Source organism: Oppia nitens, unplaced genomic scaffold (genome assembly GCF_028296485.1).
Source record: "Oppia nitens isolate AA-2021 unplaced genomic scaffold, nextdenovo-longstitch-racon4-pilon3 scaffold6_pilon_pilon_pilon, whole genome shotgun sequence".
Lineage (NCBI taxonomy): Eukaryota > Metazoa > Arthropoda > Arachnida > Sarcoptiformes > Oppiidae > Oppia > Oppia nitens.
Window position 1 is genome coordinate 7,246,094 of NW_026533250.1, and position 24,369 is coordinate 7,270,462.

Below are 24,369 nucleotides of genomic sequence, written 5' to 3' on the forward strand. Positions count from 1 at the left end.
ACAAATATTCTGTATTTAATAGTAAATTTGCAATTAATTTACTTTAATAATAAATCTATTGAATGAGGTATCAATAATATAATATAATATGCATGCACTGGTATTTAACAAATGATTAATTAAAATGATGAGCTAATAATAATAATAATAATAATAATAATAATAATAATACTGTAATACACTTTTCGCACTATTGTAAACATTATTAATTAGAAAATACCATCAATTTAATGAACACATTTCATATATTATTAATAATATACTGTAATGCAGTTCAATATATAAATATATAATATATTTATTTATATATATATTTATATATATATAGATATATACGTATAAATAGTGAGCACATGAGAGATAAGTTACTAAAATTGATGTTATAGTAGTAGAAGACATTAGAGTAAAGTTATGCTAAAATTTAAATCAATTTTGTTAGCAATATATCATAACTTATTAGTTTTTTTTTAAATATTATATGAAATATTAATTAATATACTGTATAACGGTTTTAGCAAAACCAATAATAATATTATAATAATAATTATTAATAATACTGTAATAATAATCACTGTTTGAGCCCAGAGGTTGATTGACTTTGATATAAATGCCAATTGCGCTAATAATTATAATACTATTACTATTAAGATTTGACTCATTAAATAAAAGATTAAATCATTGATTTTTTGTCGATGAAATGTTTTGTGTTATCAATGATTAAGATATGATTTATATATTGATTAATGATTTGCTAACAAAATATATACAAAGTTATTGAAAAGTATTTGCTAATCAATAAACTGTTGGCACATCTCATATATGTTGCACATCATCATCAATAATGTGGTGATTATATATAAAAAGCAATACTATTATCATTTGTAATAATAATAATAATAATATATTATTATAAGTTGTTATCAACGCATGACTACCACATCGGGTGCCGATCTGGTTGTCTCAAAGCCTCGGTGTCGATGGCCAGTACCAGACACTGGACCCGAACCACTCATTTCGATGATAGCCTCAGCTCTGAAACACCGAGTTCTTGAATCTGAAGGCACAACAGTGTTATCTTCACAACAATAGTCGTCGCAATCATCGTCATTGTCATTGCCATCGTTGATGACACTGACATGAGGTCCGATGGGAACAGAAGCCGATCGACTATATTCTGGTTTAACAGTTCTTAATGAATAGTCTGGAGAATTGTTGGTGTGTTGGGCACAGTCTGGTCGATGCATTTGCGGTACAGACGACTGATGTCCGTGAAGACTCTGTTCCATCAGATGGTGATTGTCATTAGTTGGCGAACACGAGTCTAATTTGCTGGCGTCTAACGGAACAGTCCGTTGTCTGGATCTCATATGACTCAACATCGGTGGCGGTGGTGGAGGTGGTATCGGACTCTCTGAACTGCTACGCATGGAATCTCTTTGCTGTTGATGACTATAATAATGTTGACAATCGGGTGATATTTGATTAGACATAATCATATGAGTTGGTGAGTCGGGTGAAAATTTATCGTCAATGAGCTGTTGTGTGGCACCGTTTGGTTGTTTGCGGAATACACTTAAATCGACTTCCGGTACATAACAACCATTGAGTTCGTCGTCGTTGTGAAAACCACTCTTTCTTGAGATAGTGTTGGCCGTTGTTATCATCTTTCGTGTCCTACCGACTGATCCGAGTACTTGTTGTTGAGCAGCGATTTCATTCTCGAGTGCCGAACGATCCAAACTAGTGATAGTCATTGTCCGGTCTAATCCAACTTCGACTGATGTCTCCCTTGACCTCCGAAGCTTATAATCGCGTTTTCGTTGTCTTCTCTCTTGGATTTTACTCCAACACGAGATGGTTATTGAGGCGCACATACCCAACACCAGTGCACAAAACACTACTAATATTACGACCATATGTTGGGACGTGAAGTTAAATATACCACCACTTTCTGTACAATTAAAATACATTAAAACAATAAGTTATAACAATTAATATATATATATATATATTTATAAACAAATCGATCAATCAATCAGTCAATCAATTACTTGGAGCACAAGTAGTTTGTTTGTCTTCATCGTAACGATATTTACAATTGTCATAACCATCACATTTGAGACTCTGGTCAATGCAAGTGCTGTCCGCGCAATCAAATTCATCGCTACGACATTTTTCTGGAGGTGTCGACAAAATTAATTAGTTATATGTGTTGATAATTAAGAGAAACTGTATATACAGGTAAAATATATATATATATATATATATATACAAACCTTTATTAGGTAGTTCCCTAAAAGCGGTAAAAATAATTTCAAACTTTACGCCTTCGATAGCCTTGGGTTTGGCAAAGAATCGGATATTCATTGTATTGGATTTCGAGCGAACAGATTCTGCTTTCGTACCGCAGAAGCGCTGCTCGCGAGACGATTCACTCAACTTATCGTTGTATACATCGATATAATTGGATTCACAGTTATTGGGAATTGTTAGGCCATAATCATTGAATGTCAAATACATCTATTTTTTTTAAAAAAAACAATTATTTATTTAATAATTAATTATCAAACAGCTGTATATGTGTGCTAATAATCTGTAGTTTTTTTTGAAAAAATAAATTTCTTAATTTAATTAATAATTGTTTTCCATATCAATACCTGATAACCGGGTCTTACAGTGATATTCCAAATACAATCGATGGATAATTCCTCGACAATTGAATAATTCTGTAATTCTGGTGGTATTTCTCTATGATGTATGATTCCACTCACACCCGTCTTATTGAATCGACATTCTGTATATAAATATATATATATATATATATATGTAATGTAATCAATCATTATTGTTTTACTCAAACTTTTTTAATATTTAAACAATAAAATTTAAAAAAAAAATTAATATAAATATATCTTACCCCTTGGTGGTTCCGGTCGTTGAACTGTAACAATGATAATAATAATAATAATAAGTTTACATTAATTAATAACAATAACAAATTTTTAATATAATTATTATTTTTGTTGTATACTTTAATTAATATTATTAAATTATAAATATAAAACACAAAAAGGAGCAATAGGTAGCAAAAAAAATAATTTTGATTTGTATGTATGATATGTGGCAAAAAAATTTGCTAAAATGATGACATACTGTGCAGTTTTTTAAATGAATAGACGGCCCGAAAGCCAGAATATTGGATACTTTCGTCGGATACAAATCGTAGGAATAGATAGCGATCGTTGCTTATGATATCTCTGGGGAACTCATGTCCGCATAGTTTGGCAATAATATTTGAATAGCCGTAAGCGCCGTCACGGATCTCCAAATAGTCGTATTCACAATTGGTTGCCTCTTCCAGATGAAACTGATCACGAAATTCAATACTTATTTGATGGCCATGAGGTGCTAAAAACAAACAAATAAACAAAAAAAAGAGGTCAACAATTAAATTTAGCTTTAATTAATTAAATTTAATATTATTATACTTTATTATTAAATACTGGTCTCATATGAATCTAAACAAAATTAAAACCTAGTTATTAAACTAAACTTTTTTTTAACTAAAAAAATAATTATCATAATAAATATTTATTAATATATAAATCTAATTTAGCATGCTTATTTGCTAAGTTATTATGTACTAGTATCATTGTTACTTATATATTATTATAATACTTAATAATTCAATTATATTTCATAGAATTAGTAATTAATTGGAAAAAAATAAATAATAATATTTTATTATAAAAACATACCTTTAATAACTCGTTCGCATTCAGTATCGTTGGGATAATTATTTGGATAATTAGGTGAAAAAAATTCAAATAAGTTGCCATTTCCTACACTAAAATTATAACAATTGATACTACGGTCTGAATCAATGTGAGCACTCATTGATGGCAATCGTGGTATTTCTTTAGCTGTCATTAAATGATAACAATTAATAATTTATATGGTTTTTTAAAAATTTTATAACATTCATATAATAATATACTAAAACTAAATGATTAAAATAAATGTATATATTTTTTTTACATATTATTAAATTAAAGAATTTATAAAAATTATTCTGAATGCAATTATTTATATATAAATATGTACAGTATATGTCATTTATATAATGATGAAAAATAGATTACTTAAATAAAAATTGTAAATATTTATAGTATAATTCAAATTATCTAATTATATATCAATTTAAATAAATATAATAATAGTCATTACCAGAAGGTAAGCCAATATTAAATAATATAAAAACAAATGAAATAACTGTTGGTATAAACATATTGAATATATGTATTAAATTAATTATAATAACATTGATATAAATGAAAATAACATGAAATTAATAATTAGTGAAATGAATGAGAGAATCACAGAATCACAGAATTTAATTCAATTCATTGAATACATTGTAAGACATTGTTTAATGTTTATAAGTCTACAAATGACCTACAAATGCAATGTCGGACCATAGCATACATTTAGAGTCTATATAATATATATATATAAATTTATATATATATATAATATTGTATACTATTTTTAAAAGCATACAATCCATCAATGATACCACACTAACAGGGATGGTAGGGATGCTAGAGATGGTAGCAATTGTAGGGATGCCTATCAACTAAGCGCATACTCCTCCTTATCCATACATGCAGTATATTTCTAATATATCGCTAATACTAATACTGTTGTAATATTTATATTATTTATATTTATTTAACATATCAATATTGTGCCATATATTTTTAATTTAATACAGTATTTATATATAATTGAATTTATAAATTAGAAAATAATATTTAATAATAATTTAAATGACTTATTTTGAAATGATTAATAAAATTTCTATAAGACATTGGGTTTATTGATGTTTGCATTGTTTGTCCATCGGATGGCACCCAAACAACAACATGTATGTGTGCTGTACTGTAATGTACTGACTGTATGTATGTATGTATGTTTAGCGCACATTTGTTATTAGCGTAATGTTAAATGTAATGTTGATATGTTGTTGTTGTACTGTATTAGTAGTACAAGTGTATGAAACAGTGTAGTCATACTGTATATAAAACGGATAGTATAGTCACACACTGTTTTAGTATCATATAATTTGTTGTATTATTTATTTAATACATAAGCAATGAGTGGTAATTCGGCATCAGTTGGCGGTTCGTCGCCGTCATCGGTGGTAACATCCCGTCGAAGTGCATCTCCGGACCATTTCTATGATTTTGATTACTTTATGAGAATGTCTTACAGAATACACGACGACTTCAGGGATGTCAACGATAAAGGTTTTCATTCATTCAATACAATCATATCAATAGTTATTTCATTTTTTTTTATTAATGTATTTACAGTTATTTATTATAATAATGCAATCAAAACATATATTTCCCATTGAAATCATATCTATTGACTATTTAGAGGATAGGATATACTATCAAATATATATATAAATATATATCCAATTTGATCATGATCAATTATTGTCATCATCGTCAAATAGATATTCAATTATTATTAGTACACATGTTTTTATACTGATTACATGATTGTAATTATTATAATTTTTTTTATTACATTAAAAACGATAGGTGAAAAATATAGGTCATTATTATTGAAACTAGTTGTCAACTATTGCCTATTACTACTATATACCTATTTATTTAATAATAATAATAATATTATATATATATTATTATATATGCAAAGTGTTTGTCAGAAAAAATATGATATTTCTCTACAATACTTATTAATTGAACGCAAAAATATTGACGACTTTTCTCATCATTTAATATAAAAAATTTATGTTATTTTTTATTATAAAGTAATATACAGTCATATAATACTGAATATTATAATATAATAGACTTTTTTCTTAGTGTTTGTTTCGTTCAATATTTATGTAGTCGTAGTATTTGACTGAATATATTAAAATATATAAATGTATTTGTGTTTTAATTTGAAATATTTTTTTTATATATATTTATAGATTTTTTATTATATTAATTATGTTTGAATACTGTATTCAACATGTATTTTATGTACTGTATAGCAATTGTTTAGTAAATATATATATATAAAATAATTTATAACATGGTAAATAATATATAGATTATTTAAATATAAAGTTAAGTTGGTAAAATAATTTATTATACAGTTTATGTATATTTATTTAAAACAAATATTAATCAATATTGCATATATTTATTTAAACTAGGTACTATTACAAATATCAATTAATGTACATTTTTTAATGTAAAATTGTAAATATAAAAGTAATTAAATATAAATTGCCATATTATTAATAATATTCATTTACTTTATATATATATTAATTATAATATTAAATATTAGTTTTTTTTATATTAATTTATTAGAAGTTGATTATTGGAAATAAAAAAAACACATTTTCATTAAATGACGAATAAATATTTGAATGTTTTTTTAGTGATGATTATTATAAAAATAATAATAATAATATTGACACGTATTTTATTATTAATTTTCCTATAATATCAAATATTTGTCATTTATTTATATTTTTTTGTGACAAACTTTTTTAACAACAGGATTATCAATATATTAACAAATTAATACAAAACTATCAATTAAAAAGTCAAAAATAGTTTAAACTTTTATATATACTTTTATATATATATATTAATGTTTATTTAATGAGTAAAAAACTACATTTTGATTGAATATAATGTTACCATTAAATGTTTGGATATTATAGATGTATCAATAATAATAAGTAATTAGTATAGTTATAGATTTATTATATAATAATTACATTATATTACCGGTGTATCTAAATGTAAATAATATATAACAGTATAAATAGCTATATATATATATATATATATTGTCAAATGTCATTCAATTTTATATATAATTAAATAATTGGCCAAATTTTTATAATTAAATATAACTAATACGATTAATTGCGAAAAAAAATTAAATTGTTATAATAAATTTGTCAACAATAAAAATATAATTAAAATTAATTAAGTATTTCAATAATTATTATCCGATTAATAAATTGAAATATTAAGCACTACTGTAGTTATTACTGACTACAACCTAAAAAAATAAGGAAATGTTAAAAATATTATTATTATATATTCATATGAATGTATGTGAGAAAAGCAAAAATAAAGTTTAAATGTCTAAATAATTAAATAATTTTTTGGTAATAATTTGTTGTTTAATTTATAGAACTGTTTAGCGAAAGTATCTGCAATAGTATTAGTGGTCAAGAAGTGGTATTATCACAACACAAACATTCAAGTCTTTGTATTCAATGGTTGATTGAAAACACTGGAAACGCCGAACTGATCCGAAAGTTGGCCGAAAGGATATGTGTGTCGACCATATCATTGGATTTCCTAATGAATCAGAGTAGCAGTTGTGTCCTACAGGCGCTCATTGAGGCAACACTCAAGATATTGTCTAAAGAAAGTCAACAAACCGCAGGCGGTAGCGAACGTCATATCAAGTGGACTACTCAATGGTTGCACGACATCGGAAAGTTGACTATCCAACACTTTAATCAATTACTTGAGGACACCAATGGCTCTCATGTTATGACCACAACATTGGAAGCATTGGGAGGTATTAGAGTTGGTCGACACTGGAGTCGTAAAACAATGGGATTTGCAATGAAAACAAATATACACACAGAGATCGAAAAGGATGTCATCATCAAAGAGTTGCCCATCACTTTCAAACATCTATTGAAACGGTTCTCCAAAGCACTGGTACTCGAGAGAAATGAACGCGAAATGAAGGAAATAATTTTAGGCAAAGCAACCTCTTTAGTCCAATACTTGCTATTTGTGCTCAAAGTCCGCTACACAGAGCTCTGTCAAGTAGTGGTCAAACGTTTAGTCGAAATCATATTCCTCAACGACGAAAGTAAGTTTGCTATCACCACGAGTTCGGTGAGCGCCTACTTAGTCGAAGCGGTCATACTTGTGGCCAGTGATCATCGATTGATGCGTCTCTGGAATAAGCATTTGAAAGGCAATCTCAAGATTATGTGGAAACACGATATCGCAAACTTCATCGTTCAGCGGCTTATCGACGCTACACAACAACAAGCATTGGTAGGCATTTATGGTCACTATTATTATTATTATTATTATTGGATATCACACTTGTATTATCAAATTAGTAGTGTTTTAGTTATTATTAATAATACACCAAAAATTATTAATCAATCAATTAATCACAATTTATATTCACAATCTGTTTGTTGTTATTGTTGTTTCACAGCTCCACACAAAACCTATTGATAGAAACAAAAAAAATTATATTTGTCTTGAATTAAGTCCAACTTATTGTATCAATTGTTTTGCATTTAGTTCTCAGATATCTGTGAAGAATTATTTCCGAGTTTGAGTTCAATATTTCGCAACAATAGACCCGGTATTGGTGTCTGTCTGTCAAAGGCGTGTCAGAGATTCCCGCCGTCGCAACAGGAGTTCATACATGTAAAGAGCATTCAATGACTTAATTGATCTTAATTTTATAATGTCTTGGATTTGTTGTTTTATAGGCATTGATGAAATCATACAATTGTTTTGAACCAAAAGAGCGTCAAATACAGTTAGTGCCTGTCATGTTGTTTAGCGAACAACAGTCATCATCATCGTCGCGACAACCGTACGGAAAGGTAGATATTTGGCTTCACGGGTCGCTTATGTTGCAATACATATTCGGTTTCGACGATCCCTATAAAGTGACCAGAAGTTTGTTAGCATTGGAGCCCAAAGAGATTGTTTGGATCGCCAACGATAAGAGTGGCAGTCATGTGATCGAGACATTCCTTCAGAGCCAAACTGTGACACCGAAACAAAAGGCTCAACTCATTGATCAACTTCGAGGCTGTTATGTCGATATGGCTAACGATCGGTTCGGCTCTCGAATTGTCGACCATATCTTAAGTAGTGTAGACTTCAAACTCAAGTCCAGTATAATGGATGAGTTGGTGGCCCGAGAGTCGCAACTCAATAGTACTCGCAATGGCTATCATTTGGCCAAAAAGGCCGGTCTTTATCACTATAAGAACAGAAACGACGACTGGAAAGAGGAAGAGAAGAGTAGAGCCAAACGTCGCCGAGAAATGCAAGACATCTTCTATACTGAAACCAGACCTAAAATACAACGTATGAAATGAAAAGCAAACAAACAAATGGTTATATAAAATAAGATAATTATTATAACATTCACACCATATATATTCACACAATTATTATATTATAATTAATAAATTATATGACAATTGTTATCGATTTCAATATATATATATATATATTATTTTTAATTAGTCACTACTTTTCAAGAGTACAGATGTTTTTTCAAAATGAAATTTAATTTGTATTGTTATTATTATATTCGTATTTAAATTAAAAATTTGTTGTATTTATTTTGTTTAGTGTTTAGTTTTTTTTATAATCATTTCTTTTTAGTCACATTGCGTGCAATCAATGTATTTGTTTATGTGTGTTGAAAATGGACACTTAACTGATAAATTCAATTGCAAGCAATTTGTTTTTTTTAAGTAATTTTGACAATAAAGATATTAATTTTTAATATTAAATTTGCAATAAAGGCTAACAAAAAAAATAAATTATTCAAATCCGGAGCCATTGTGTGTATGTGTGATTAAAAACACGCCTTAATTGCGTTGATTTTGTTGTTGATTTGACGATTTATATCGACGAGTGTCGCCACTTCCTCCACCACCTCCAGAGCCGCCACGGGAAAAGCCACCGCCTCTATAATAACTTCGGTAACCCCGGTGACCATAACCACCGCGTCCGCGACCAAAGCCTCGTCGATAACTCATAGGAACGCCAAAAGTTTCTGAATTAAGTTTGCGTTCGGCTTTCCAATCGATGCGCTGAACATTTCTACCAAAAAAATAAAAAATTATATATCAATTGTTTTTTTTAATTTTGTTGTCAAATATTTAATATTTGTATTAATTTATACCCTTTTTCGCGTTCAATAGCTTCACAACTGATGGTATCGAAGAAAGACTTTGCCTTATCATAAAACGGATCGTTTTCTAAGTTTTCTTTATCTCCATTAGCCGTGTTCTCAATGCTATTATTATCTGTAGTATTGGTCTCTTCTTGTTTGATGTCGCCTTCTTTAGGCTGTTGTTCATCAGTATTATTGGTATCGACTTTCAAATTACTAAACTTTTTTTCCATTTCGGAAAACTCTTCTAAACCTTTTTCAAAATCGAAATCGTTTTCAAATTTTATCGGCTCTTTTGTGCCGCGATTCGATACCCGATTATGAGGACCGCCGCGATTCTGAGGACGAGATTGGCCACCACCAGGTCGTCGTTGATTTATATTCGAGTAATTGTTGTTGAATTGCCGATTATTATAATTACCAAAACGATTGTTAGTCTGCGGTGGTTGTGAATGGCTTTGGTTTTGTTGTCTATAGTTTGGTTGACCGGATCCGCGTCTATTTGTATAATAGTTTTGCTGGGGTCCGTGTCCTCCTCCTCCTCCACCACCATCTCTATTACCGCCGCCTCCCCCTCCATATCCACCCTGTGGTCCTCCTCTACGCATTTGCGGCATTTGACCGCTCCTTTCGTTTCTCTTATAGTTATCTTTATGAATATTTTGTCTGTTTTGATTCGATTGTTGGGCCGCCGATGACTGTCCATCTAAATGAGGACTCTGTTGCTGACGATTTTGTTGTTGATGTTGCTGTTGTTGGCCAGTAGTAGTGGGCGTCGAGTTTTGCGATCGCGACTCATTGGACGCACTAGACTTGAATCCTGTTCCCATAGTTAATGAATTTATAGCATTTTGACCCGAACTGAATGCAGCGCCCGATGGTCTCTGGCCAGACGTCACGCTGTTCGAGTTCGAGTTACGGGTGATCTCTGGAAATGTTGTAGATGGAAATGTAGCACCGGATGTGCTCGAAGTTGAGTGCTGTGGTAGAGGTTGTCAAACAAAATTAGTAATGTTTTTACCAATTTGTATATTAATTATTAGAGTATTACCGCTTGAATGATTGCCGGATCGGCCAATCCGGGAGCAATAGTAGCGGGCGGGTCGTCAACAATCAGATCTTTTATGTCACCGGCTCTGAAGATTATGTACTCAAATATTTCATCTCTTGGAGGCACTTGACGTTCAACGGGTCGGTCCTCAGTGCCATACGAGCGGACTATTTAAAGATAATAATATAAATCAAACATTATATGTCATTATTACCATTTTCTTCGTATATTATCATCTAATTTATACAAACCTTTTGCCAAAGCAATGGTCGACTCTTTGGGATCAATAGTATAGAGAATGCCTTCATATCTGATCTCAGACTTAGAGATCAATGATATTTTACAACCAAGAAATGGTGTCGTCGTTACTGACATTGTCTTCTCTATTGTTTAGTGATAATACTAATCAAAATCAATTGAAGATCAATAATATGTCTTCAAAAGAGTATATCCAAAGAGTTGATCCCTCAAAATGTGTGATCAAATCAGTTAATAATATAATAATATAATATTTTTTTCACACAATAGCGCTCTCATAACCATTCAGTCAGTCAATAGTCAACTAAATACTAGAGTAGAGAGAGTCTAGCAGTGAGTGTCCAACCAATACATTCAACAGTCAAACAATACAATGAATACATTTTATTCAAACACATCACTACTTATATACAGTTTAAGGGGGACTCACATCACACTCACACTCACTATACAGTCATAGACTATACAGTCATAGCATCAACTGTTCAATACATATATACAGTCAATACATATACAACGTATACAACATTTACTATTAATATTAATACATATATCAAAAGTTTTATAGTAATAATAGTAATAATAATAAACCCATAGATAATAGATATTCATTAACAAAAAAATCAACTTTTATTTATACAAAATATCCAAAGTTTAATAAATGACAAAAATTATTAATATATTTATATATTACTACTGTATATACGGTATATTCCTATTAATACATTTATATACAGTTTATATGACAACAATATTATACCAAACTATAAGTAATACAATAATAATGATATTAATACTGTAATAATGTGTTTCAAAAGTATAGTATTAATACAACTCTAAACAGTTAACTAACTAATAGTCATTGATTAACAAAAATTTCTAATAATCTATTTTATGTATAATTTAGGTATAATTGAGTTAAACAATTACTAACAACTATATTATACTAAACATTGAATGTAAATTAATATATATATATGTTTTTATTTAATAAAATATTATTTAATTTTTAACATTTAAAATGCAAAACTACTGTACAGTATAGTAATGTGTATACAATGAGGGGGAGTATTGAATACAGTATAACACTTGACTATTACTGTAAATACTGATTGGGGTATAAATATTGTATGGAAATTGTGTAACAGTAGTTAATCATTGAAATCTATTTTAAACTCTAATATAGAACCAAATGCACAGTATATAAATGTAATAAAATATGTCCTTTTTATGATAAGAGAGAGGTTGGACTAACTATGTGTATGAATATTATAGAGTATATTATGTTTAATCTGTTTATTATATGTTTGCAAATGGCGTTCAATACTAATAGTAGTGATTGAGTAGTGAGTCGTCACTGAAGTTGATGTTTGTGTCAAACATTGTGGACGACAACAACAATCACATCTAAAGACTGGATCAAACTATTTGATCACACATTATGCTCAACACTAATACAGGAGACATCACTACAGTTCAGGAGACTATCAACAACAACAACAACAGTGATGACAACAACAAAGTGATTGTTAACAACAATATTATCATCAATAAGACTGAGATGAACCACACCATCGGTGGTAATATTGGCAATAATAACAATAATAACAATAATATTAGTAATAATAGTAATAATAATAGTAATAATAATAATAATAATAACGATAGTAAACCATTGATGACATTACCTCAACCATTACCACAACTATCGACGACATCTACAACCACCACATCGACCCCTACATCCCTTCCCGGAGCTCTTCCGGCCAGTGGTTACATATCGCAGGTAGTGGCCAACACATCGGTAATAATTACTTTATATATATATATATTTATTAGTGTTCATAATTAATGTGATATTTATTTTGATTTATTTGTTGTAGAGTTTACCGATGAGTGGAGTGGCGGCTAATCAAGTAATGAAGAATCTAATGTCAAACGGTAACACCGGTCTGAATGTCGGCAACAACACCGATACGATACGTACGCCAACAACTATATCGTTGGGAGGGCTGACACCATCCTTAGTGTTAACACCAAACAAGAATCCCGTAGGTGTGACACCAAAACCGGGACAAACATTATTGATAGCGACGACCAAAGACGGCCCAATGATTGTTCAGCCATCTCATGGCACACCTGATGGTCATCATAACAACATTATCAGCAATAACATCAACAACAGTGCTGTGACAACAACGGCATCGGTAGTGACATTAGCATCGAGAACAGTGAATACTAGCAGTGCTCCACATAGTGGTAATGTTATGCAACAATTGATGACAAACAGTGGTAACCAAATTCAGCTCCAATTAGTGACTAGTCGTCCGCATACACCCAATGCCAATATGGGTCCAGCGGCCAGAACTTTAGCTCCACGTGTTGTTCAGTTACCGCATAACGTTCGCCTAACGCCACAACTCATTAGACCGGGAAATACAGGATTTGCCGGACAGGTATGTTCTCATAGATTGTATTGATTGTGTTTATAATGTATTAACATTTGAATATTTAGGGAACAATAACATTGCCATCAAATTTGGTTCGGGCGGGAACTATATTTGTAAAGACTGAGAATGGACAAGTGCATATGGTTAATGTCGGGCCACCGCCTACACCGCAAACATCAGCAACAAACACGGCCACAACTTTTCGGTTGCAAATGCCGCCCAACACCGGTAACGCAACACCCAACACAACAGCTACACCTGTTAGGCCTAATCAGCAACACATAGTACTACCCGTTTCGATGTCGCAGTCGGTATCGATGTCGACCAACAAGACGACTACTATAGCTGCAGCAACACAAGCAGCAGCTGCTGCAGCAGCACATCAACCATTACATATATCAACAACAACTGCCAACCAACAGGCGCCCGCCTCAACACCATCGCAAATGTCGCCCAATACGGCTAAGAAAAAATGTAAAAACTTTTTGTCAACACTTATACGTCTAGCCAGTGATCAGCCGCCAAATGTAGCCAATAATGTCAAGAATCTAATTCAAGGACTAATTGTATGTAATATTATTGAAAAGAAATAAATTGTTATTAATTTAATGATTAATAAAATAAATGAAATTCAAAGGACGATGCAATACAACCGGAAGACTTTACCAATCAATTACAACGAGAACTTAACTCATCTCCACAGCCTTGTTTAGTACCATTTCTAAAGGTATATATATTTACCATAATTACCACTAAATGATTGTTTTTATTTGAAATTGATTTTTGTTTAACAGAAAAGTCTGCCATACCTTCGATTTTCATTAATGCAAAAAGAGTTGACCATCGAAGGTGTGAGACCACCACCTAATGGAACCGTTACATTACCGCTACAGACACAGAATATTCCACAAATTCAAGTAATTAGTATTATTATGGCAATCGATGAGTAAATTTTTATGAATTGATTATAATAATATTGGTAATGATTGATAATAGATTGCACAAACACCACCGCGAGCACCGGGACTACAACAAACTGTTAGGTTATTAACACCGATGACCAGTTTGATGAGTACGCAGCCCAGTCCTGTAGTAACATCGGTTAATACGACTACACTATCAAGTGGTGGTCAACGAGTACAAAGTCCATTAGTTCACAATGTTGTCCACACAAAACAGTCAACGTCTACACCATCATCGACTGGTAATCGTGGTTCATCCAAGTCATCGGCCAATAAATCGCGATCGACTGCCGCCACAACCAAAGAAAAAGAGAAAAAGAATGCCTTCTCCTCGTCATCGCTCAGAGACGACGACGATATTAACGATGTGGCGGCTATGGGTGGAGTTAACCTACAAGAAGAAAGCCAACGAATTTTGTCAAACGCCGAGACTGTTGGCCAACAGATCAGGTCCTGTAAAGATGAAGACTTTCTATATACCACACCATTGCATAAGAAAATCAATCAAATCGGTAGTTATTTTTTGTTAACTTTTTTTTATAAACTAACATTAAAATTGTATTAAACATGTATTTATTAGTAAAAAACGGTTACCATAAGTGTATGTGTGATGACTAATATAATTGATTTTAATTATTATTATGTTGTTTAGCAAATAAGTATGGTTTGGATGAATGCTCGCCTGAAGTTGTATCACTCGTATCGCATGCTGTTCAGGAAAGGCTGAAAACATTAGTCGAAAAATTGGGTGCTATTGCTGAGCACAGACAGGAACAGATCAAAGTAATGTATTTTCAAACAATAATTATTTCATTTTTTAATTATCGGTAATTAATAATTGTTTTGTTAATTAATTGAATAGAATTATATGAACTATGATGTACTACAAGACGTTAAGGGACAGACAATGTTTCTTCAAGAGTTAGATCGCATTGAGAAACGAAGACATGAAGAACAAGAGCGAGAAGTGCTTATAAAAGCAGCTAAAGTACAGATTATTTGTTTTGAATATGATTTGTAATATTAATATTAATTTTGATATTAATATTAATAATTTTTGTGTTTAATATATAAATAACATTAGAGTCGATCGAAAGCTGACGATCCGGATCACATCGCTATCAAACTAAAGGCTAAAGAAATGCAAAGACAAGAAATGGAAGAATTGAGACAACGAGAGGCCAATGAAACTGCTTTGCAAGCGATCGGCAATCCTAAGAAGAGACTGAAAACAAGTTTCAATTCAATGAACAATAATAATAATAATTCATTGGTCGGCTCTTCACCACTCAATCCAAGCCTTAATAATACATTTTTATTCAATTCAAGCACACCATCAAAGCCTGTAATTAATTGCTAAATTAAAACAATATATAGATTATTGAATTAATGATACATAATGTTATGTTTTTCACAGATGAGACGTATAAAACGTGTCAGTCTTAAAGATCTTCATTTCTTGATGGAGATGGAAAAAGACACCGTAAGAAAACCTATGCTTTACAGGGCTTACCTCAAGTGACACACAGTTTTGACTAAATAATAATAATTTTCTTTTTGTAAATTAAACTCATTATAGTTATTATATTAAATGACATGCAATTAATTATTCAACAAATCATATTTTCATTGTTAACATTAATTATTAGATAATTCATAATAATAGTTAGATTAATGTATAAATTAAATTAAATTAAGTCATACACAAATAAGATACATACATATAAGTTAACATATAAGTTATTAAATTATCTCATGCTATTATGTATTGGTTATTATATTAAATTGTAAATTGTATAGTATCTGTAAAAAATGCTTATTGTTATATAAATATATACAGTATAATAGCATTGCTTATAATTGATTCAATTAAAAAACACATTTATATTGACAATACTTTCTAAAAAATATACAATCGATAATAAATTAGAGTATATATATATAATGTCTGTTGATTATAATATTATTTCAAATTTTCAATGAATATTAATTAATAAAATATTTAATATATATTTGTTACAACAAAAATAAAATTATGATTAATAAAAATTGGGCACTAATTTCAATGAATATTTAGATTTTAAATTACCTTAAAAGTTATGTAATGTTTTTTGGCTGTATTGGCGCCAAACTATAGCCTAATACATAAACATGTGATTGATATGAACCACGTGTTTGTGTGTGTGTTATACAGTGTTTGTAAACATAATGGTTGTGTCAATTGGTTTTGAAGGAAGTGCTAATAAGTTAGGTATTGGTATTGTTAAAGATGGACAAGTGTTGGCCAATCCTAGACATACTTATATAACACCTCCCGGAGAGGGTATGATATACAGTATACAGACACACACACACACAGTATGATTGATGATTATTTGTTATATTAATTGATCCCATTGTGGGGTAGGCTTTGAACCGAGAAAGACAGCTCAACATCACCGAAGTCATGTGTTGGCCGTATTGGACAAAGCGCTTAAAGAGGCAAACATTAGCGGCAACGATATCGATGTGGTTTGCTATACACGAGGACCAGGAATGGCTGCACCACTGGTAACGGTAGCTTTAGTGGCCCGAACTGTGGCCCAATTGTGGGACAAACCGTTAATTGGTGTCAACCATTGTATCGCACGTATGTCTCGTTAATTGATTGGACTAATTAATTAATTAATTGTCAATTGAAATGGACAGACATTGAAATGGGTCGTTTAGTTACCGGAGCGCAAAACCCAATTGTCCTTTACGTAAGCGGTGGTAACACACAAGTCATAGCTTATAGTAACGACAAATACAGGATATTTGGCGAAACACTTGATATCGCTGTCGGCAACTGTTTGGACAGATTTGCCCGAGTCTTGAAAGTATTGTAAAACAATAATTTGATTAACCAATCAATGCTTATGTTTTTATTTGATATTATTTACCTGTAGTTATCTAATGATCCCAGTCCTGGCTATAATATTGAACAGTTGGCCAAAAAGTAGGTTAATTTACGGTAATCTAAATAATGTCATAATAATTGACTAATCATTTATATAGTGGCCATAAGTTTGTTCATTTGCCATATGTTGTCAAAGGGATGGACCTATCATTTTCAGGTTTACTTTCATTTATCGAGGTTTGTGTGACCAACAGTTATAGATTTATTTCAATAATTTATTATAAAAAAAAATTTAATTAAATTTACATATAATATGCTAACTATTATTATTATTATCTGATTATTGAAACAGAAGAGAGCCATACAATGGCTAGAAAATGGCGAATACAGTGCCGAAGATCTATGCTATTCATTACAAGAGACTATATTTTCAATGCTCGTCGAGACAACTGAGAGGGCAATGGCTCTCATGGAGTCTCAAGAAGTACTTATCGTCGGAGGCGTTGCCTGTAATCTAAGACTTCAGCAAATGATGGCAATTATGGCAGAGGAAAGGGGTGCCAAAGTATTCGCCACCGATGATAGATATTGCATCGATAACGGAGCAATGGTTGCACATACAGGCGCTATCATGTTTCAAAGTGGCCACCGAACTCAGTGGATGGACACTGGATGTACACAAAGATTTCGCACCGATGAGGTACTGGTCACTTGGCGGCGACCATCTGAAGATAGTTCAGTACAATAATATAAATATATATTTTGAAAAATCAATAATAAAAAATAAACACATTTTGTTTTTGTTGTCAATTAATTAATCAATCATTAATGCCATTGAAATCACGTTTGGTTTGTAGTTCCTTAAGAGCACTGCTTAGGAAAGCCAGATGTCCTTTTGGACACTTGTTGGCGTAGTGACCCTTTTCGCCGCACTTGAAACACGTCACCTGATCCAGGGGTCGATACGATCGCTCTTTTTGATCCTTACTTTGGCCATCGTTTAGATTATTCTTGTTAGTCATCGGATACTGGATTTCAGCGATAGTGTTGATGTTGTTGTTGTGGTTGAAGTTGTTATTAAAATTGTTGTTAAAGTTGTTGTTATTATTATTATTACTGTTATGGTTGTTGTTTGGCTGAAGTTGTTGTTGTTCTTGTAATTGATTTAATTTGTGTTGAATAGCTTCCTCTCGTTGTTCGGCAGTCATAGCCGGACACTGATATATCTTATGTCCGCTTTCATTACAGAAATGACAGACCACTTGACCCTTCTTGTTGGTCAACTGTTCGGACGTTAGCGGCAAATCAAATCTCATGTGAACAAACTTGCATTCGGGTCCGTCCGGACAGAAACCCGACAAATAGTTAATACACGCCACTCGGCGGGTGTGTCGATGACGACAGTTAGGTCCGTGTCTGCAGAAACCTCGGTCATACCACGGACAGTCGCGTACTTTAGATTCGGGATCAATGTGCAGGAATGGACACTCTTTGTTACTACAGGCGTGAAATCGGGAGTAGAAATAGCATTCTGGCATTTTGGACATATCGTACTCATGAAGAAACTCGCAAAGATCACCTTTCTTGCACAGACCCCGAAGCCAATGCTTGCAGACCACTGTCCGATCGGCTTTGATGTGCCGATAAGGACAGGCAGCTGCCCGTACACATGAACCGCGCAAATGAAACACACACGTGGCCGCACCCGATTTGTCCATTCCGGGAAATGGTAGCGGCAATGCCCCGACTTGTTGGTCCAAATCCCTCTCGATGTCAAACATGAGATCATCGACTGCTGCCATAATCTCCTCCATTATTGTTGTCTTTGTTTTTGTTGTCCGACTAATTGTTTCGTTGATATTGTTTGCATACAAAACACTACTAAATGTATTCAATGTTTTGATAAGTAATTCAATGTATTATATGTTTGTATTTCAATCAATAGATTGCACCACATATTACACAACACTTGTAAATTACAGGTATTATACTGTATGATACAGTAATATATAGTTATAGTATACGGTATAATAAAATAATTAATTTTTATTAGTTTAAAGCAATTTATTTTTTATTAAATTTATGATCAATTGATAGACTGTATCATATATATTGATATTTGTTACATGTATTTATATAACATTTGAAGGTTTCACACAAATGTAAGTTTATATAATAAAATCCCTCAAAACTTATTCCCGGAAAATATTCCTTCCTTTCATAGTTAGAGAGAAAAAAATTAATTATTTTTATGTTAATAATAAAAAGTAAGAAATATTTTTCTTATAAATTTAAAATTAATTGAAAATAAATTATTATTTATTTGTCTAGTTTTATAAATATAACGCATTAATAGGACTAAAGTTACAAATTGTACTATTTTTTAGTATATTAATCATTCAAATTATAACCATTTAGTAAAATATTTTTTTCTTGACACAATATTTTTGTAATTATTTGACTTATTTGAGTGTTAATTATTTAGTTAATATATGTGTTTAATTACACTCAACTGTATTAACTTACTTATGAACTACAATGAGACAGACTGTGATCGATTCCCGATTAGATCAAACTCTTTTTCTCAATAATAAACTCTATTATAAGTTGATATTAATAAATAATATTTACTAAATTTACTGATTGGAAATTTTTGTTTTTAAATATCTCAATTTTATTCAAAATATTGAAAAGTATTGGTACTATTTATTGTAATAATATAAATAATATAAATTATATTTTCTATTCTAATGAGCTATAGATTTGAACATTTTTTTAAGTAAAAGTTGTAGATTTTATTATTTAACTTTTATTTAAGTTATTTAGAAATCAATTCAATCCCTACTTATGTCTAATAAAAGGAGTTCTTAAACGGATATAATTCTTAAACTGAGAAATAATTAAATTTTGTAAAATGTCTATTAAAAAGTGATTTACGTTTGATATTATGTATAAAATATATAATTTTTAATTTTGATCACGTGATCACATTTATTCTGGGATGTTTGAAAACCACTGTTTTTATGTCGAATTTTTTTTAGATAATCGAATTACAACAAAAAACACAACATTGTATTCGATAATGTAATTTGTATTTAAATGTTATTATCTAAAAAAATATTCGATGACATAAATGACACCTATTTTATTATAATTTAGAAATTTAAAGAATTTTATTTTATTAGTTAATAATGTTGTTATCGCTATAAAAAATGTTTCTAATATAAAATGTTTACTCATGTTAACTTACAATTTGAATAAAATAAATTATATTAAAAATCTTATATGAATATTATTGACATATAGGAATTTTAAATTTTTCTTATAATATTGTTAATAAAATTTATTGCTTTTTTAATAGTTTAGTAGAATTTCAAATAAAAAAGTTTACTCATGTTAAGTAATAATAACATGTAATTTATATAAAAATATACAATTAAATCGTTAAGTTTGCTATTAACTACTATTGTATATTTTTGTTTGTTAACAACTGGGTTTACAAATAGTTTTTTTTATTAATTTTATCAAATGTTATACAATTAAACAAACAAACAAAAAATAAATAATAATTTATATATTATTTAGTAAATTGTAAAAAAATATTAAAATACATTATGCTTAATAATACAATAGTATATGATTTATGGAAAACAATATTTGTTTTATTATTTGGTTTTCTAGTCTACAAATTGGCTAAATTTTATTACCAATATTATAGTCTACCTCCCGGTCCATTTCCATTGCCAATAATAGGCAATATGTTAAGTAAGTTATTAAAAAATAAAAATCATAACAATTCAAATAAAATATTTGTAGAGAACATTTTAAAAACATGCATACCAAAAATATAAAATATATATTAAGTAATTATTAAATTAGCTATTTTGCCAAAATTTTGGGACGACTCGATTAGGGAAATGGCTAAAAAATATGGACCAATATTTACAGTCTATTTTGGTAATAATCCTCAAATTATTATAACCGATGCCGACATCGCTAGACAAGCGTTTAGTAAAAATGAATTTTCTGGTCGATCTCACAATTATTTCGGTAATAAATAAATTTAATAAAACTATAGCTATATATCATATATACAATATATATAAATCCAGTAAATATTATGAAAAATATTTAATATATTATTATAATTATAAGATAACTTATAAAACAAAATAATGAAAAATTATAATTACTATAAAATAAATTACTATAGTATAGTAAATATATAAATATGATATTAATAAATGATTATTTTTTAGCATCATTGTTGGCCAATGGTGTAGCTATGGCTGATTTCGGGCACAGTTGGAGAGCACTTAGACGTGTAGCGCACGTGGCAGCAATGTACATTGATCATTTTAATATAAATAAATTAAATTAAATAATATTAGATTATTATTATTATTATTATTATTAAATTTATATATAAATAAATTAATATTTTATTTAATAATTATTAGGAAATATGCAATGAATGAACAGTTAGAGAACGTAGTCGTCGATTGTGTGGACAAAACAGTTGAAATAATGTTGGAAAGGGAGGGTCCGGACAAACCTATCAAACCATACGATTATATATATATGACATTTCTTAACATTTTGGCTAACAGTGCGTTCAATGAAAAGTAAAAAAAAACAATAAAATGTATAAATAATGTTAATATTAATAAATTAATATATTATTATTAATAGTCGGGGAGATTTTATCAGTGACGAGGAGTTTAAAAAATATAAATATGTTTTTAAAGACATTGATAATGAATTTCAAATCAAATCAAAATTCAGAGAATATTTAAAACCATTGAAATGGTTGGACCGTAAAGTCTATGAAAAAAAGAGTAAAGCCTTCAATGAAATGCGTGAATTTATTTTGAAAAAATTCAAATTACATTACATTGATTACAATCCTAATTTTGAACGAGATTTTTGCGATGCACTCATTGAAGCTAAAAATGTTGCCATCAGTGAGGGCCGCAAATCGGCTGACTATCTAACCGATGATCGACTGTCAATGTGTGTGTTTGATATGTTTTTTGCCGGAATCGAGACATCGGAGACAACATTTCAATGGTTGCTCCTATTGTTGGCCTATTATCCAGAAATGCAGAACCGATTGAAACAGGAAATTGAATCGAAAATCGGTAACCGATTGCCCCGACATCAGGACAGACAACAGTGTCATTATGTGATGGCATTTATAGCCGAAACGTTAAGATTCAGAAATGTTTTACCACTTGGTATATCTCACAAGACTATTGTTGACATCAAAATAGGTAATAACTACTTATTAAAAATGATAATTAATTTTTTAATTTAATTTTGTTTTTTTTAAATAAATAAAACAAAAATTTCAAGGAAACTATACGATACCTAAAGATATGGTGTTGTATGCAAATCAGGGAATTATATTGAGAAACAATTGGGACACAAAATATTGGACGACTACTGATGTCGATGACTTTATACCCGACCGTTTCATCGACAATACTGACGGTACTTATAGTACAACCCGTTTTTCGCAGGCATTCATACCTTTCGGTGTCGGACGTCGTCAATGTTTGGGCGAAAGTTTAGCCATTGCTGACCTGTTTCTAGTTTTGGTCCGTTTTCTACAATCGACACAAAACTATGATATAGTTTTGGACAGTCATCAGGGTTTGGATCCAAACCCAAACATCTCAACAGTAATTTGCCCTAAAAGTTATACTATTGTATTGAAGAGTAAAATATAAATACAAAAATGTTTTTATTAGTAATGCTATTATTTTTAAATTTTTATATTAAAATAATTAAAAATTATTTAATTTTTTTATCAATTTTTTAATATTATAAACTAATAAAATTGTTTTACTGGTGAGCTATTGTTAGGTTTAATTATTATTGTCATGATGATATTAAATTAACTTGGTACTTTATTGAAGTCACTTAAATAATTATCTATGTATTTTACTTTTAATAAAATATGTTTATTAGTTGGATATTGAAAAAAGTAAAAGTCAATAGTTTTATCATCTATTGATACAATTGTTATATATGTGAATAGTTTGTTCGCCAATCTAAGTGTGACTGTGCTCTCAAACTGTGGTATCGGTGCCCATAAACTCATAACAGTTTTGTCATAAAATTTTAAAACTATTTTTGTTTTGTATAACTAAAATATTTTTTGTGTAAATGTTTTGTAATTACAAAATTTATTACTAATAACTAAACTTTTAATAAAAACTGATATTAATAATAAAAGTCAATTTAAAAAACTATAATTTGTTAAATTGAAAAAAATAAAATAAAAAATATAATATATATATATATATATTAAAAATTAGTGTAATGTATCTAAATGTTATTAAAATGTAATAATCAATAAAACTTTTACAACAAAATTATTTGTTAATAAGATTTATTATTATAAAAAAATATTTTTATTATAATTTTAATAACACAAAATATGTTTAATAAGTTATTGACAAAATTTTTGAATTATTAATTTTATATTAAATAATTTACATTTAATAAAATATACTGTAATAATCTACACAATTTTGTTGAATTTTTAAAATTTTTTTATTACATTATAAGTCAAGTGACTAATGTTAATAATATTGTTACGTTTGACGGAGATTAAGCTTCTGTAGAGGCCTTAAAGCTTCATAGCTTCATAGCTTTAAGCTATATAGTGAGGTACGAAGCATAGCATCATAATACACAGCGGTGTATTGAGTTTAGCCTTATAATACACAGCGGTGTATGTAGCATAACATT

At 29.8% G+C, this 24,369-nt stretch overlaps 7 protein-coding genes across 8 annotated transcripts; 4 read left to right on the forward strand and 3 right to left on the reverse strand.

The window, feature by feature from the left end:
• Positions 1 to 920: 920 nt before the first annotated feature.
• On the reverse strand, positions 921 to 3,930 carry LOC128962861 (neuropilin and tolloid-like protein 2). Its single transcript, XM_054309260.1, has 7 exons — positions 3,759 to 3,930; positions 3,154 to 3,408; positions 2,918 to 2,941; positions 2,658 to 2,794; positions 2,277 to 2,520; positions 2,052 to 2,177; positions 921 to 1,951 (listed from the first exon to the last, which is right to left on the reverse strand). Exons 1-7 carry the CDS (start codon positions 3,928 to 3,930, stop codon positions 921 to 923), a joined length of 1,989 nt encoding a protein of 662 aa, XP_054165235.1.
• Positions 3,931 to 5,026: 1,096 nt separating this feature from the next.
• LOC128962159 (nucleolar protein 9-like) lies at positions 5,027 to 9,309 on the forward strand. Its single transcript, XM_054308512.1, has 4 exons — positions 5,027 to 5,309; positions 7,240 to 8,129; positions 8,388 to 8,516; positions 8,582 to 9,309. The coding sequence occupies exons 1-4, from the start codon at positions 5,156 to 5,158 to the stop codon at positions 9,200 to 9,202; spliced, it is 1,794 nt and encodes a 597-aa protein (XP_054164487.1). The 5' UTR covers positions 5,027 to 5,155; the 3' UTR covers positions 9,203 to 9,309.
• A 90-nt stretch (positions 9,310 to 9,399) lies between these two features.
• LOC128962160 (protein LSM14 homolog B-A-like) lies at positions 9,400 to 11,724 on the reverse strand. The gene is made up of 4 exons (XM_054308513.1): positions 11,314 to 11,724; positions 11,063 to 11,229; positions 10,021 to 10,991; positions 9,400 to 9,938 (listed from the first exon to the last, which is right to left on the reverse strand). Exons 1-4 carry the CDS (start codon positions 11,435 to 11,437, stop codon positions 9,704 to 9,706), a joined length of 1,497 nt encoding a protein of 498 aa, XP_054164488.1. The 5' UTR covers positions 11,438 to 11,724; the 3' UTR covers positions 9,400 to 9,703.
• A 799-nt stretch (positions 11,725 to 12,523) lies between these two features.
• Positions 12,524 to 16,432, forward strand: LOC128962923 (transcription initiation factor TFIID subunit 4-like). 2 transcript variants are annotated; one of them, XM_054309344.1, is made up of 11 exons: positions 12,524 to 12,900; positions 12,989 to 13,106; positions 13,204 to 13,776; positions 13,836 to 14,336; positions 14,408 to 14,497; positions 14,565 to 14,687; positions 14,767 to 15,244; positions 15,385 to 15,515; positions 15,595 to 15,720; positions 15,817 to 16,077; positions 16,150 to 16,432. In XM_054309344.1, the coding sequence occupies exons 2-11, from the start codon at positions 12,999 to 13,001 to the stop codon at positions 16,252 to 16,254; spliced, it is 2,496 nt and encodes an 831-aa protein (XP_054165319.1). In that variant the 5' UTR covers positions 12,524 to 12,900; positions 12,989 to 12,998; the 3' UTR covers positions 16,255 to 16,432. The 2 variants fall into 2 exon arrangements, with proteins under 2 accessions (XP_054165319.1, XP_054165318.1); XM_054309343.1 differs by having other exon boundaries at positions 12,525 to 12,900; positions 12,989 to 13,124.
• Positions 16,433 to 16,885: 453 nt separating this feature from the next.
• LOC128962866 (tRNA N6-adenosine threonylcarbamoyltransferase-like) lies at positions 16,886 to 18,373 on the forward strand. The gene is made up of 6 exons (XM_054309266.1): positions 16,886 to 17,055; positions 17,140 to 17,361; positions 17,421 to 17,590; positions 17,660 to 17,709; positions 17,769 to 17,847; positions 17,963 to 18,373. Exons 1-6 carry the CDS (start codon positions 16,941 to 16,943, stop codon positions 18,356 to 18,358), a joined length of 1,032 nt encoding a protein of 343 aa, XP_054165241.1. The 5' UTR covers positions 16,886 to 16,940; the 3' UTR covers positions 18,359 to 18,373.
• LOC128962867 (cleavage and polyadenylation specificity factor subunit 4-like) lies at positions 18,373 to 19,544 on the reverse strand. The gene has a single exon (XM_054309267.1). The coding sequence runs from the start codon at positions 19,422 to 19,424 to the stop codon at positions 18,429 to 18,431; it is 996 nt and encodes a 331-aa protein (XP_054165242.1). The 5' UTR covers positions 19,425 to 19,544; the 3' UTR covers positions 18,373 to 18,428.
• A 1,983-nt stretch (positions 19,545 to 21,527) lies between these two features.
• LOC128962862 (cytochrome P450 2E1-like) lies at positions 21,528 to 23,710 on the forward strand. Its single transcript, XM_054309261.1, has 6 exons — positions 21,528 to 21,660; positions 21,870 to 21,954; positions 22,071 to 22,235; positions 22,303 to 22,883; positions 22,966 to 23,294; positions 23,654 to 23,710. Exons 1-6 carry the CDS (start codon positions 21,528 to 21,530, stop codon positions 23,708 to 23,710), a joined length of 1,350 nt encoding a protein of 449 aa, XP_054165236.1.
• The last annotated feature ends 659 nt before the right edge of the window (positions 23,711 to 24,369 follow it).